The sequence below is a fragment of the Balaenoptera ricei genome, chromosome 13 (genome assembly GCF_028023285.1).
Source record: "Balaenoptera ricei isolate mBalRic1 chromosome 13, mBalRic1.hap2, whole genome shotgun sequence".
Lineage (NCBI taxonomy): Eukaryota > Metazoa > Chordata > Mammalia > Artiodactyla > Balaenopteridae > Balaenoptera > Balaenoptera ricei.
Genome location: NC_082651.1, coordinates 42,571,693 through 42,582,417, shown reverse-complemented (window position 1 = coordinate 42,582,417; position 10,725 = coordinate 42,571,693). Strand labels below are relative to the sequence as shown.

Sequence of the window (10,725 nt, the reverse complement as noted above, 5' to 3'; positions counted from 1 at the left end):
GCACTGTAGTATTAGTAAATTATTTACTAATAATCAAAATTATTTTGGAAAAAATCTGTATAGAAGTGGGCCTGCACAGTTCAAACCTGTGTTGTTTGAGCAAAACCGTACTTGGAATGTAAACGTATGTGAAAAAGTCAGAGTCCATCAAAGTTATGGCAAGAACTTTGAAAATTCCAGTTAATGTTTCAGAAGAAACCCACTCAGGCTTGCAGCTTCTTTATCTCTGTTCAGAGGTAAAAGATACAGAAAATGGGCATCCTTGCCAATGTTTCATATTTAGTTAAGATTCTTGTATTTTAATGCATTAAAAACCTCGGGGACTTCCAGTGGATGAGCATCCGCCTGCTAATGCAGGGGACATGGGTTCGATCCCTGGTCCGGGAAGATCTCACATGCTGTAGAGCTAAGCCAGTGCGCCACAACTACTGAAGCCCGAGCGTCTAGAGCCTGTGCTCTGCAACGAGAGAAGCCACCACAATGAGAAGCCCGTGCACCGCAACAAAGAGTAGCCCCCGCTCACTGCAACTAGAGAAAGCCTGCGCGCAACTACGAAGACCCAGCATGGCCAAAAAACCCACCCAAAAAACAGAAAAAACAAAAAACAACACCTGTGAACAAATCAGTCACAACTAGGAACAGGTCATGATAGAAAAAAATCAGAATAAGAGCAAATCTTCTATGTTCAGAACAGCTGAGAAAGCATTTTTGACTATTAGAGAAGTTTATTTAACAAAAAAGTTCAGTAAGAAAATGTACACGACCCAATTTTCATTGTAGTAAAATGTGGAGAGGGGACATGTGGAAGCAGTTGATTTCTCTGAAGACAGCCATTGTTCATACTCGTTCCAAAGCTTCTAACATGATGATACTATTTCCTCGTATTACCTAAGAAAGAGAAAATGAATTTGAAAAGAACACAATTCATTTAACAGACATATCAATGATGATTAAAATGACTTGATTTCATCAAATCATTAATGGTTTTTCAGTTATTAAATGTCAAGTTTGTGAGGCTTTTTTCCTGGTCACAGGAACGCAAAATAATTCCAGTCTTTTAATAATGACATGAAGCCACTAAGCCCTTCATAATGAGATGCACATCTAGACCGAAGGCTAACAAGTACCTTTTTGAGACCAGTCTCCAGTGACCCATTTCACTTAAGCTGCAGGACTCAAATAAAATGCCCATCCCTGCCCCTAAGGGATCCATAAGTTAGTGGGAAAAACAGGTACAGTAGAATACATCAGTCAGTTTAGGGGTATAAGATCACTGAGGGAACAAACCAGGATGGAAGTTGGAAAAAGTAGGATTTCTGAAGATGACATTTTAGCTGGGTCTTGAAAATTGGATACAATTTTGACAGGAAGATAGGAAATTCTAGACAGAACTGAGATGAAAAAGTATAAGGGGATAAGGAAAAATCTAATCTGAATAAAGTAAACGGTTATGAAAGGAAGTGGTAAACAAAGACAGTTTGCACCTAATCTTAGAAGGCCTCAAACACCAATCTTAAAAGTGTTTGGAAAGCATCATGAAACCAACAATGAACCAGTGACAGTTTCAGAGCTGGGGAATGACCACTGTTTTGGCAAAAGCATATATAAGAGAATGGGGGTGGGGGAGACTTAGAGGCAGGAAGAAAAGTTATAAAGAAAAGGCCCCAGGGGCACAGTGCCTGATATAGTAGCCATTCTATAAAAGATAAGCCAGGATACTCATGACAGCATAGATGAAATGGCTGGTAATGGCCGGTAAAGAGGGATAGAAAAATAAGTCAAACTGGAAGGGGACTATGAAAATAAGGAGCCCCTGGTGGACTGCAGGTAATGCAATCACAGATCAGTTCAAGTAGAGCTGGACAGGTGAAAAGGACAGGAGCGGGATGAGGGATGTGGAATGATTCATTAGAAATGGAGGCATTCTGAGTAAGATCAAAGTGGAGCTATGCTTGTAGGCAGGTGGTGTAAAAACAGCTGTAACTTGTTCTTTTCTCCTCTCATTCTACTTGCTTTATTTATTATATACACTATTATTTACTATCTTCCTCACTCCAGTGTCATTTCTATGAGGCAGGGACTTTGCTTGGTGCACCATCCCCAGTGCCTAAGCTGTGGCAGGCACACAAAAGGTTCAGCAAGTATTGTTAAGTAAACAAATGAACCTCCATGTGATTACCGCAGCTGACAGACTGGAAAGGAACGTGACAGGTGGGAAAGTGTCTTGGAGCCTGGCAGAGACAAACAGCAATGAGTATGGTGAGAAGGTGGCAAAGAATTAAAGAGCTGCATTAAAGAGAACAAGGCCCTGAAAATGACAATGGGGATTGAAGGAAACTACAGACTCTTACTCTTCTTACAAGTCAGGAAAAGAAGAAAGCTAAACAACATGATTACCTAGTTCTCAAGAGTTTTAAACTGCTGGCTTATTTGCAACAGATGATGAACATCACATCTCACTGATAAAAGCATGAAAAACAAGTAGGCTTCTTTCCTAGCTCCCTCCTAAATTTGTCCCTTTCTGACACTTTCCCTAGACGTGAAGGGTGGTGGAGAGAAGTTATTTCAGGTAACTTCATTCTCCAAATCAAACTGGAACCATCAGGTCCCGAATTCCATATTGCTCCTTCATTGGGCTTCAATACTAAGTTTTGGCAAAGTGTTGCTCAGGCTTTTTAAGTCTCTTGCAAGGGCACAACTGCCTAATAAAGAATACAAACATAATATGGAGCTACAGAAGCACAAAGCCTGATCACCTGAAATATGTAGCATCAAAAAAAGACACAATTTTTACTACATTCTTAGGGGAACCTTGGAGTGGAGCAGAATCTTTAGGGAATAAGACAGAGTTGAGGCTGCTGACTACTCTGGGGGTGTCTCAAAAGATAAGAGGCTAGTCGAGACATTGTTATGTAATTATCCACCTGACAGATCCCCAAAACAAATTACCCCCCCTTCAGAATACACACATTCTTAATACTATTCTTAATTTAATAATATTAAGTAATTTCAATGGCCTCAATGGGTCACTGATTGGACAAGGGAATAACGAAGCCAACATAGCTGTCTCCTTAGCCAAACAACTTGTGAAAAAACAAAACTGTAACTTGTTTCCCCTCTTTTCCTTAGAAAAGTCATCCTTCCATTTTCTTTACACTGTTTTTTAAATTAAAGACGATTGATATATTATCATTATTTCATTTTCAAAGTGAACTCAGCCACAAGAATTAGCACCTACTAACACAAGACTTTAATTTTTAGTCACACAACACCCATCAGAGGTGGAGTAGCAGACTGCCTAACACGGTAAGTAGGTGCTCATTATTTGAACGACTTGGGAGGACACTGCTTTTAACCAATTTCCGTGTAAAGAAAATTAAGCCCATCAAAATTTAGGGAGAAAATTATGAGAAAGACCCATGATCTAGGCTCAATTCCTTCTCTGATAAAAATTCCGAGAAGTGCCATACCTTCTCTAAAAAGTTATCTTCCCAAGTTAAGAACTTTAGATGTCAATTCCTTCTTGAATCCTTTTTTAGCAAATTTGTTGAGATATGAACCAAAATCCTAATCTACCCTCTATTAGAATGAAGATTTCCTAATCTGTAAAAGGAATTGCTAGGGGGAAATCTTGGGGTATTTTAAAACGATTTTTATAAGAAACTGCTGCTAATGATTTGCCCATACTTTTATTCATTTTTAACAGAAGCTCAAGGAGACTGTACCTGGAAAGAAGGCAGGCTTACATGAAACGTGTGGGGGTGGGCGGGGAGTCTCATAGCTAGAGATTCCAAGTTGTTTCTCTAATCCTGACTACTGATTTGCTTTTCAAAATGCAGTAATGGAAATACACTTGAAATAAGCAATAACACAAGCCTTGGAAAGGGTGATTAAAAAATTACACCCTTTTACTGCTCAAACTTTAAAAAGTGAGGCAAAATCAAGGTTAATGATTAGGAACTCTTACCACCTCTTAGAGGTCTACATGCTCAATGATTTGCTAAAGCTAAGTTTTCTGTTTTGATTCACCTTGCCCAAGTAACTCAGACTTAACACTTACTGGGTATATTGTCCTGTGTTGGGCAGAGTGGAATTCAAAGTCTGGGTCTTGTTGACAAACATCAAAAACTGTTCTTCAGTAGTCATACCACTATGGCCTACTGAATGCAGAAATGTTTGCTCCTATGATTAAGAAGTCAGCATCTGTTTTCCTCCTATTTTCTTCCATGTGAATGGCTGTCATTGTATCCCTTGCAACTTTTACCTTGACTACCTTTTGAGTGTGATAAACCAGAAAATCTAGGCTAATTATATATACAATTAAATCCCAAAAGTGTGATCTGTGACCTGGCAGATCTGCATCAAATGGGCACTTGTTAGAAATGCAAAATCTCAGGTTCCATCCCATACCTACCTTAGGATCTGCATTTTAACAAGATTTCCTGGGAATTCACGGCATGTTAAAGTTTGATAAGCAGTAATCCTCACTACACATTAAAATTACACAATATCTTTTAACAAAAAAAGAGAGCAGCACCCTTAGAGATACAGTTTCAATTGCTTTGAGGTGGACTCTAGGCATAATTTTTGTTTGCTTGCTTTTAAAAAAACTCCTCAGTGACTAATTGATTGTAAATGCTCTGAATCACTGGTTAATCTTTGCCTTACATTAGAATCACCTGGGGAACTTTAAAAAAAATTTTTTTTATTGGAGTATAGTTGGTTTACAGTGTTGTGTTAGTTTCTGCTGTACAGCAAAGTGAATCTGTTATACATATACATATATCCACTCTTTTTTAGATTCTTTTCCCATAGAGGCCATTACAGAGTATTGAGTTCCCTGTGCTATACAGTAGGTTCTCATTAGTTATCTATTTTACACACAGTGCTGTATATATGTTAATCCCAATCTCCCAAATCACCCCTGCCTGCCGGCCCCCATAACCATAAATTTGTTCTCTACATCTTTGTCTCTATTTCTGCTTTGCAAATAAGTTCATCTGTACCATTTCATCTGGGAACTTTAAAAAACTCTAGGCTGCATCCCAGACTAATCTGATTCTAAAATACAACTAAGATTGAAAACTACTGCTCTAATGAAGGAACAAGTATGGGTCTCTATTATAGAATAAAGCTCAAAAATGATTTCTTTTTTTTTTTTTTTTTTTTTTTTTTTTAAATTTTTTTTTTTTAACTTTTGGGTTTTATTTATTTATTTATTTATTTATTTATTTATTTATTTATTTATTTATGGCTGTGTTGGGTCTTCGTTTCTGTGCGAGGGCTTTCTCTAGTTGCGGCAAGCGGGGGCCACTCTTCATCGCGGTGCGCAGGCCTCTCACTATCGCGGCCTCTCTTGTTGCGGAGCACAGGCTCCAGACGCGCAGGCTCAGTAGCTGTGGCTCACGGGCCCAGTTGCTCCGCGGCATGTGGGATCTTCCCAGACCAGGGCTCGAACCCGTGTCCCCTGCATTGGCAGGCAGATTCCCAACCACTGCGCCACCAGGGAAGCCCTCAAAAATGATTTCTAACAGCCATTTCAAGTCTAAGGACCTCACTGGGTTCTGTGTAAGATTCAGATCTAACCTACAGGTAACTGGGATATTATCACAGTTGAATAACTGTCATTAAGTTAAACTAAAAGGGAGATGGAATGTCTAATCTTGCCTGAAATTTGCGTAACTTCAGTTTAACCTAAGAGTTTGATAGAAGGGACGTTAATGCTTATTCCAAAAGAAAAATGAAATCTCTAAGAGAAATCTTGTGTCTTTACTTACCACCATTCCAATATTGTTCTGTTGCCCACTAGTTGCCATCTCCACACATTCATCTATCACAAGATTCATAAAGGGATCAAATCCCCTCAATATTCCTTGGACATGCCTGCCACCATTTAATTTCACTGTGTAAAGGGAAAAAGACATTTTAATAAAACTGACCATTAATTATCAACTCAACTATTCATTAAAAATTAGGCGAGATAGGGATTTCCCTGGTGGCACAGTGGTTAAGACTCTGCACTCCCAATGTAGGGGGCCCAGGTTTGATCCCTGGTCAGGAAACCAGATCCCACGCGCATGCCATAACTAAGGAGCCCACCTGCCTCAACTAAGGAGCCTGCCTGCCGCAACTAAAGACCTAGAGCAACCAAATAAATACATTAAAAAAAAAAAATTAGGTGAGATAAAACCCAGGTATTTGAGATGTATAATCTACTATCTTTACTATGTGCCAAGCACTGGGCTAAACATTTTACATCTACTATCCACATTTAAACTTATAAGAATCCTATAAAGTAGAATTATCCTGACTTTTTATGAAGGAACTGAAGTATAGCATTTTTAAGTAACTGGTTCAAGATTATACAGTTACTGTGGGGTACAGCTGGAATTCAAACTGAAGGCTGCTTGCCCCCAAAGCCGTGGTCTTAACCCCTATATACTTTGAGTACTGTACAGGTTAGATTTTTAGTCCTTGTTTGTCCTTTGTTTAAAGGAAAAAAGTTAAGTTTTCAAATATAAAATAGAAAATACTGTTAAATTTATCAAAGTGAGAGAGGGCTTATATGAAATAATGAAAAGTCTGAAGTACTGTGAAACTTACTAAGTATCAGAAATTAAGTAAATAAAACTGTCTAGTTAGAATTTTGATAAACCTGCTTAATTAATGGATATGAATTAGAGGTTCTGTGTGCTTTGAATCTTTATAATGTTGCTCCTTCAAACATTATATACCGCCAAGGCACATGTAAAAAGGAATTTAATATTAAAAAAAAAAAACCCGATAATAAAAAACCAAAAAGACTTACATGATAACTTCTTGTCCATAAATCTGAAAAAGCAAAAGGGGTAAAGATTATGTAACTAATTAAAAAAATTTAAGCACAAGTAAGCACAAAAGTAGGTATAGTCAAGATAATCTGTTAAAATATACACAATAGGAATAATGAAATTTAAGAGTAAAAACTGTACTGTGGTAAAGGATGAGAGAGTGATGGGCTACCTCAGTTAGTACTTATACTAACCGAGCAATGTGATTTAAGGGGAAGATAATAAACAAAAATGGAATGGATTTATAATATATTAATGTACGTTAAATTGCATCTTTATACTGATGTGAATTACAAACCATTCTTGTTGTTCAATACTGACCTAACTTTCAATGACAGGATTTTACAACCATAACAGAAAAACAAAGATTTAGTTATATTTTTAGTTATTTCCAAAACCAAACAAAGTTGTGAAGAAACCAGAAGGTAATCAAACTATACCCAATCCAATAGGTATTTTATTTTATTTTATATTTGAGACAATACGTAGTGTTGTTTTATTTAATATTAAACATCAATCTTAAGTGTTCAGGATAGTCTTCAACACATAATTACGCTTTAGCAAAATAAATGCATATTTTGAAGTTTTAAATAATCTGAATTAAACAAGGAAATTCCATCTCAGCAGGGTAGTATGAGAATATGAAGACATGTAGTCAAACCAGTTTTTACCTCTTCCAGTTATAGGCTAAAAAATATGAAATTTCATTCAATTTTAATATAAATCATGGGAGAATTCAAAGATAAATAAGAGAAAGGGCCTGACAGAAGGTGCAAGAAGATAGGTTTTTACAAATAAAAAGACACAGTATGATATATAAAATAATCTATTTTAATAGGATATGTTATATAAAACAAATATAACACACATGAGCTTATTTAATCCTATGATGGCTTTTATAAATTACATACATACAAATTAATAATAAATATCAGCATTTAATAGATGGGGAACTGAGGCTCAGAAAGGTTAAGTAAAATTTCCAAAGTCACACAGCAGTGAAAAAGTTTGAGCAAAATCAAATGGTTCAGTTTGGCTGGAGAACACAGCACTCAAATGTTAGTGTCTGTAATATTTGGTGCCTCGATTTCTGATGGAGGAGCTTGAATGCTGGGTCAAGAAATCTGGACTTTGTTATGTATACAGCAATAAGTTATTGCAGCAGAACCAGCCAATGGCAAGACTACTGTGGCATGTGTAAGTCAAATCATTATGCTACACACCTTAAACTTACACAGTGCTGTATGTCAATTATTTCTCAAAAAAACTGGAAGAAAAAAAAAAAAAAAAAAGACTACTCTGGCATTGACTTTTAAGAGCAGGACGAAGAATTTGGTTAGGCCAGGGTATCTCAACCTCAGCATACTGAAATCTGGGGCCCGATAATTCTGTTCTTGCATGATATCCAGTGCACTGTAGAAAGTTTTCACAGCAACCCTGGCCTCTTCCTTCTAGATGCTGATAGAACCAGACTCCCATCCCCTCAGTTAAGAACCACTGAGTTAGGGGACTTCCCTAGTGGCACAGTGGTTAAGAGTCCGCCTGCCAATGCAGGAGACACGGGTTCGATCCCTGGTCCGGGAGGATCCCACATGCCGCGGAGCAACTAAGCCCGTGTGCCACAACTACTGAGCCTGCGCTCTAGAGCCCGTGAGCCACAACTACTGAAGCCCACACGCCTGGAGCCTGTGCTCCGCAACAGGAGAGGCCACCGTAAGAAGAACCCTGGGCACCACAATGAATAGTAGCCCCTGCTCGCCACAACTACAGAAAACCCACGTGCAGCAACGAAGACCCGATGCAACCAAAATAAATAAATAAAATAAATAAAATTGATTCTTTAAAAAAAAAAAGAACCACTGAGTTATGCTAAACCAGGAGGATGGTATAAAAGTGTAAAAGATGGTTATTTGTGAGAAAGTAAAGGAAGAAAAAAAATTAAGTCATTTTGGAGGCAGACCTGCCAGGATTTCACAATTCATGAAATCTAGAGATAAGAAGAGAAAGGTGTTAAAACTAGTTTCATCCTCTGAAATTCTCAAATAATGTCTTAAGAATCAAAAAGGAAACCTTACAAATAGAGAATGGTCCTTCTGTTAAAAAATAATTACCATTTCACCAGTTCCTGATGAAGCCAAAGGACACGTAAGATTTTACCAGCTCACCAATAAAAGGATAACTTGGGTAAGCATTTTCACGGCAATAATTTGTTTTTCTTAATGTTAGGCTTATGATTTAATAATTGTCTTAAATAACAGATCCAACTAAAATACACACGGAGTTTTTGCACAAAAGATGGCTTCAATACAAATGTGCCTTTAAGTGTAAAATCATTAAATATGAACTCTTCCTTAAGTCTGACTTCTTTATGGGGCTGATAATAAATGAACTGTACACACGGCAGACCAGATGGCTGGCTGCCTCACAAACTGATCCCTGGACCAATTTTCCATCCTTTGTGCTATCCAACTACTACACGCAGAATTCTGGCATTACATAGTATAAACAAGACAGAGAAGTTACTTAGGAAACATGGACCATGCTAAGTTCAGCCAAGAGTGTTTGAGGACGCTAAAACTTTAAACTGGGCATTATCTAAAGTAGGAATATCCTACTTTGAGTTGACTTTACTGGGTTCAAACCCCACCCCGGCCCCCCAAACAACCTAGCCTTCTCTAATTAGAAAAAATGAATATTTTCACACAGCTCTGTTAACAGAGCAAGGTATCACACGACACTCAAGTTTAACCTAAGAACAAGAAAACAAGAAAAAGGAATGTGATTTCTAAGTTAAAGCTCAAAGAAACAGCTACAAACACACTCTTAAGATTAAGGCGGCTTTTGATTCCTCAGATACTATCAAACACTTCCATTCCACCCATCTCCTCAGTTCCTTATAGAATTACTCTCCAGCCACCTTATCTAGAACATGATGCTAGTCAAGATGTTCAACAAAGGGTGGCATTCGAGATCTTCAAGTAACGAGCGAGAGCGTGCGGGAGACGGGGCCTGGAGCTCGGGCCTGGAATGCAACTCGGCGGACGGAGGCGCCTTGCTGCCTCTGGTAACCTTGCCCACCGCGCCGAAATGCTACGTCTGAGCGGGTCTTAGGCCCCGAAGCGCGGGACACTGGCCCGGATCTACGGACCAGAAGACGCACGCCAGGCGCACTCTCGGGAATGGTGGAGGATCTAAGGAACCCGAGGCACACAAATAAGCTGCCATTTGGGCGCAGCCCTCACTCATACTTACTTCTTCAACTCGGGAGGGTGAGCTTTGCTCATGATGTCTACTCGAGGAGCTCAAAGATGCCTCCGAACGGAATTCGAGTCGTTCCCTCACGCTCCGGCAGTAGGCCCGGCGCTTTGCGTCTGACGTCACTGATCCCATTAGCCAATTGCTGGTCGGCCGCTTTCCCGTTTCACCTCGCGATACTTAGGGAAGGCCTGAGCGTGTCGATCAGTCCCAAGCTTCCGGTTGCGTCACCAGCGATTGGCCAGGACGGAGGGAAAGGGCCCTCAGGAGCCCGTTCTTTCCCTTCTGTAAAATCGGGATGCGCCTCTAGCTTCGGAAGGACACTGGTTAATCCCGTCTTTGTGGGTTGCAACATTTATCTTATTCATATGTACCAAATGAAAATAAGCTCTAGAGGAGTGGGCCCCTAATATTTCTTTGCATGTGTGGGGATATGTCCATTTATTGCGCTGCCCTTTGTTGTGCTTTGCAGATGCTGCGTTTTTGTTTTTGTTTTTGTTTTAAACAGAAGGAAGGTTTGTGGCAACCCTGAGTCTAACAAATCTCTTAGTGCCATTTTTTCTTTTTCCAACAGCATTTGTTCACTTGGTGTCTCTGTGTCATTTTGGTAATTCTTACAGTATTTCAAACTTTTTCATCA

At 38.9% G+C, this 10,725-nt stretch overlaps 1 protein-coding gene across 1 annotated transcript; it reads right to left on the bottom strand.

Moving 5' to 3' along the window:
• Positions 1-705: 705 nt before the first annotated feature.
• SNRPG (small nuclear ribonucleoprotein polypeptide G) lies at positions 706-10,198 on the bottom strand. The gene is made up of 4 exons (XM_059943050.1): positions 10,083-10,198; positions 6,809-6,831; positions 5,778-5,902; positions 706-888 (listed from the first exon to the last, which is right to left on the bottom strand). The coding sequence occupies exons 1-4, from the start codon at positions 10,112-10,114 to the stop codon at positions 838-840; spliced, it is 231 nt and encodes a 76-aa protein (XP_059799033.1). The 5' UTR covers positions 10,115-10,198; the 3' UTR covers positions 706-837.
• Between the last annotated feature and the right edge of the window lie 527 nt (positions 10,199-10,725).